At 42.1% G+C, this 5,751-nt stretch overlaps 1 protein-coding gene across 1 annotated transcript in view; it reads left to right on the forward strand.

Annotated features, from left to right (window-relative positions):
- The window catches only part of LOC116705652 (growth arrest-specific protein 7), a 62,662-nt gene that overhangs the window by 26,339 nt on the left and 30,572 nt on the right, over positions 1-5,751 (forward strand). The window contains exons 3-4 of the mRNA XM_032542015.1: positions 2,490-2,567; positions 3,192-3,280. Of these exons, the coding sequence (XP_032397906.1) occupies positions 2,490-2,567; positions 3,192-3,280 (167 nt within the window). The remainder of the gene's footprint in view (positions 1-2,489; positions 2,568-3,191; positions 3,281-5,751) is intronic.

Genomic DNA, 5,751 nt, shown 5'->3' on the forward strand with positions numbered 1-5,751 from the left:
GGATTACATCAAGAGGCGTGAACTGAAGGTTTTGCCATGGCCTTCACAATCTCCTGACTTCAACATAAGGTAAAATCTATTGATAGACCTTAAAAGAGCAGTGCGTGACAGACAGCCCAGAAATCTCAAAGAACTGGAAGACTTTTGGAGACGCCATATTTTTGTTTTCTATTTTCTATTTTGAATGTGTAAATGATAAAATTAAATCTAACTTTTTGTGACATATTATACGAATGTCTAATCTGTCATTTGATGCCTTTTCGAGATTTTTCCATCTTTTCTTGGCTTCTTTATGCACATTAATACAAATTTTTACCTGGGGTGCCCAAACTTTTGAGCCCCACTGTATGCCATATTATGATATTACAATATCCAAAATCTAAGACAATAGCTAGTCTCACGCTATCGATAAGGTATAGATATACTGCCCAGCTCTAATGTGAAAGAAGGCAAGAAGGTTTATTTGTTTAATTTCTGTTGCTATTCTGTTGTCTGGTCCTTATTGGTGTCTTGTAATTCCATTTGGGTTGGGCATACTTTTTGTGTGCATGGCACAATAATAAAATGGTTCATACAGTCACTATGTTAACGATAGAAATGTAAATAATTCGGTGATCTTATACATGCTATTTTGGTAATAATTTGAGATTTATCTTGGCTCATACACTGTCACTTCCAATTAATGTTACACAGCAGCATTTGCATTGCAATGTGTTTCAAAGAAAAGACTTTTGGTGAAAACAGAGTAAGAAAACAGACTATGATGATCCTTGCTTGGTAAAAGCACAATAATGAGTTATACCTGAGCTTTCTGCTATGTGTAGAGCAGAGATCATCAACAGGGGGTCTGGGACCCCTAAGGGGGCCTCAGAGTCAATGCAGGTTTTTTCAAAAATTAAAAAAATCCTAAAATTATAAAAAATATTATTTGCAAATATAACTCCCCACTGATGATAGGCTAACTGGCCTATAGGTAAGGTAGTCACTAAGATCCACAGAGACATCCTGAGGAGTCACTATGCCAAATGTATGGTTAATACTAAAACATGGTTTATAAAATCGTGCCAACAATTATTAGGCTATTTTAGTAGCTTAGTATTTAATGCAAAAAAAGGCATGTATAAAGGCTTTAGGCAGCCTTACACCCAGTTTAGTATGCAACTTCATTTTATACAATATATGTAGTATATAAGGGGTCCTTGGCTTAAAGAACGTTGAAGACCCCTGATGTAAAGGTCTGTATGGTTAAACTGTAGCAGCCTGCCGTCATTTCCAGGTGACTTAATAAAGGTGTAAATGAGTGAATAGCCGTGCGTGACCGTAGCACTTCTCACAGCCTGCAGATTTATCAACACATCAGTCCTGCTCATAGAACTGCTTATAGGTCCTGCGGCCTTCAGATGCCGCATGCATAGTGGAATTGACAAAGGAATATCATTTGGAATTGTTGGACTAGTCATTCCAGCAGTTGTGCTGTAGGTCACTGTAAACTGGTAGGCAAGGCAAGGCAAGGCAGCTTTATTTGTAGAGCACATTTCAGCAACAGGGCAATTCAAAGTGCTTTACACAAAATCAGTTAAACAGATAAAACACAAGTACAAACAGTTAAAAATCATAAACATTAAAAATTAATAAAACACATGAATAGACAGTTAAAAACAAAATAGAAACATTAGGACACATAAAACACAAGAATAAAAGTTACAGTGCAGCATAAGAAATTTAAAGAAATGAGCATTAATTTAAAGAAAGGCATCATCAAAAAGAAAGGACTTCAGCCTTGATTTAAAGAACTGAGAGTAGCAGGGCGGGACCGCAGTTCTGTGTGGGATGAGTTTATTCCGATATGAGGAGCATAAGAAACTGAAGATGCTTCACCCTGTTTAGTTCTGACTCGGGGACAGAAGTAGACCTGTCCCAGATGACCTGAGAGGTCTGGGGGGTCTAGTGTAGTAGCAGATCAGAAATGTACTTTTGGACCTAAACCGTTAATGGATTTATAAATAGCAAGTACTTTGAAATCAATCTTTGAGACACAGAAGCCAGTGTAAAGACTTCAGGAGGATGAGTTGATCGTCTCTTGGTCTTAGTGAGGACTGGAGTGAGTGATCCAGTCTCTTGGTCTAGTGAGGACCCGAGCAGAGCGTTCTGAATCAGCTGTAGCGTCTGATTGATTTTTTAGGGAACCTGTAAGACCAGTTACAGGTAGCTCAAGTCTAAGAAGATGAAAGCATGGACCAGTTTTTCCAAGTCCTGTTGACACATAAGTCCTGTAACCCTTGATATATTCTTAAGGTGATAGTAGGCTGACTTTGTAATTGACTTGGTATAACTGCTGACTGCAACAAGAGCCAAGTTTGCAACCACAGATGGAATCACTTCTTCTTCTTCTTGCCCAAATGGAACTAAGGTTCCAACACTGCTAACACAATGACAGCTGGTAGTGCTCTCCTAATGTCATTTGCCTTCCCCCCCCCCCTTTTCACCAGAGACTACATGGGAAAGGCCGTGCCGTGCACCAGGGACCCCCAAGACCTCTCTTCGACACAAGAATTCCCTTCCGACAGGTACTGCAAATCTATCTCACTCCATTTGAACTACCAGTACTTCAACTTCCTCAAGCGTGAGTGCCCCAGGGCTGTGAATTCTCCAAAAATTCCACAGTAGCACGAAGCACATGCACACCAAACACTTCCTGTGACTCATTTTATCTTTAGCCTCAACTGCAAACTAAGGCTCCCTGTCTTTCTTTTGGCCCATTAAAAAGGCAGAGAAATAGAAAGAGCCAGAAGGCTAAGGTTTGTGTGCTGGCCCCAACTCACTAAAGTTGGTGAGTTAGCATAACTGGACATTTCCCACTCACTCTAACTCATAGTAGCTAAAACATTCATTGTGTTTTAATGTTGAAAGACAATTTTTTAAGTTTGAAACTAGCAGTTACTAAGATTTTAGGAAGGACTTTGCAGACAACGTTAGTCATGGATTTACATATATTGTAACCCAACCCCAGATCTGTGTTTTTCCCTATTAGGACAGTTAAGCATTGGTTTGACTCTGACTGATAACAATAAATGTGAATTGTCTGTGGATCAGTACAGGTTTACAGTCTTATCTATAGACACCAAAGAATTAATTTTAATTTATTTATCTCTCTGTCTTGACATCTCCCTCTTTCTCTTATTTTTCTTCAGTAAATGGATTTCACTCAGGTGGTAGTCCCCTGCATCATGTGGACCATTCACACAACAGTCTGGTTAGGAAGAGCAGTACAGAGCCACAGGTAAAGCTGTCTGACTATTGTTATTCCTCTTCCTGTAAAACATGTTGCACACCCACCGCAGTCTATAAGACATTTGTGGCGTGAGAATAAATTCTGACTGTAAAAAAGGGTAAAGATTCCATTAAACCATATCTAGGTCATGCTACTTCCTTTTATATATCAATGTCATTTCTCAGGTATAGTACACCTTATTTGCCTTTGAACTAAAACAGATGATGTCATCAAACTTACAGGATACTTCTGAGAGAGAGAGAGAGAGAGAGAGAGACGTTTTTCTCATATTAACTCCAGACAGAATGTCAGATGAACCAGGTCTGGACATTTTACGAGTTTCCCTTCCTCACATGAAGCACATAACAGGAGCTTGTCCATGTCAAACGTGTTCTCACTCCGTGGAAATCCTCCGTTTCGTTGGCGAGGGATTGCTCCGTGGTACAGCGTGCAGGAGACAGGGCTTGACACCGACATGCATTGCCACCAGTTTCTCTTTACTGACCAATCACAAGCAAAAAAAGCAGGCTACACCCTTCTACAACCGCGATGGCTGCAGCGGATAGGAAAATGTGTCACGTTGGGCTGTTTTCGGATTTCAAAACCTACTAACACGGCAGCTCGTTTGGAATACAATTTCTTTTTTAAAAGCAGTTCACAGTTTTAAGCAAAAACCTAACCCAGGACGGGGACAGAGGTTAGAACGCCAACACAGAGACAGAAGACGGGGACGGAGGTTAGAACACCAACAAAGAGACAGGAGGAAGGGGGCCGAGGTTAAAACGCCATCACAGAGACAGAGGATGGGGACCGAGGTTAGAACACCAACAAAGAGACAGGAGGAAGGGGATGGAGGTTAAAACGCCATCACAGAGACAGAGGATGGGGACGGAGGTTAGAACACCAACAAAGAGACAGGAGGAAGGGGACGGAGGTTAAAACGCCAACACAGAGACCGAGGATGGGGACGGAGGTTAGAACACACAGACAGAGGACGGGGACGGAAGTTAGATTGTCCACACAGAGAAAGGGGACGCAGTTTAGAGAGCCATCACAGAGACAGAGGATGGGTACAGAGGTTAGAAGACCAACACAGAGACAGAGGACAGGGATTAGAGAGCCAACACAGAGAAAGAGGATGGGGACGGAGGTTAGAACACCATCACAGAGACAGAGGATGGGGACGGAGGTTAGAACGCCATCACAGAGACAGAGGACGGGGACGGAGGTTAGAACACCAACACAGAGACAGAGGATGGGGACGGAGGTTAGAACGCCATCACAGAGACAGAGGATGGGGACGGAGGTTAGAACGCCATCACAGAGACAGAGGATGGGGACGGAGGTTAAAACGCCATCACAGAGACAGAGGATGGGGACGGAGGTTAGAACGCCAACACAGAGACAGAGGACGGGGACAGAGGTTAGAACACCAACACAGAGACAGAGGAAGGGGATGAACACCTGGCTGAAAATGAGGGACATCCGATGCAGCACCGGAGCAATCCCCTAAAGAAATCCTCGTCAAAATAGACTAACCAAATTAAACAAGCCACTGAGCATCACTAAGTAAGGAATTTCAAACCGGAATGTGGGCTAAGAATTTCTAGGCACGAGAGAAATCTCCATTTCGGGTCAAATGTTGTTTTTTACTAACAAAAGTTATTTAACACACTAAAAGATGGGAAAAATCCAAAAAGCATAATAGGGGCACTTTAAAGTTCATGTTGATTGAATATGATTACATTTAACTTATATACTATATATTACTTACATTTTACTTACATTTACACTTATAGTCAAAACTCTGTCTTTTTTTGTCAGCTATTGTCTTAGTATTAGTCCTGTCTCAGATTTCCTCTATTGGCCATCCCATTATATTAAATATTGTAATTAATCTAATCTTGCCAAAACCAATAATTTTGTCATTTCTTATGAGATTTTGATTATAGCATTATCTGATCAAAAACACAGGTTAAATCATTAAGAATTCATTTTTGCTGTAAGTCCTCCTGACATTTGTGATACTTGGGACACTCACACCCACCCGCCTGTTACAGGAGCCAATCCGCAGTGCCCGACATGCAACAGTATGCGTTAATCATCCACCCATGAGTCCATGAATATCACAAACGGGATTGGGGACAAAGCACAGCCCTGGCGGAGGCCAACCCCCCACCTTTAATGAGACTGACTCACTGCCGAGAACCCAGACCCAGCTCTAGCTTTGGACGTGCATGGATTGGTATCCCAGAGAAGGGACCCCTGGATTCCATTCTGGGTCTCCAAGAACTCCAAGCTGGTCTTTGGTGCATCTGCACAGACAACAGTCAGAGTATTCTCCCCCGACAACCTGTGCGCATAGGGAGGCAACTAGGGATAGCCAAATTATAGGGATGTACTGAACTAAGTAGGATGGGGAGAGAGTAGGCGGGATGAGTGGATGAGGAGATGAGGGGGGGGGGGAAAGTGAATGGATG

Source organism: Etheostoma spectabile, chromosome 17, assembly GCF_008692095.1.
Source record: "Etheostoma spectabile isolate EspeVRDwgs_2016 chromosome 17, UIUC_Espe_1.0, whole genome shotgun sequence".
Lineage (NCBI taxonomy): Eukaryota > Metazoa > Chordata > Actinopteri > Perciformes > Percidae > Etheostoma > Etheostoma spectabile.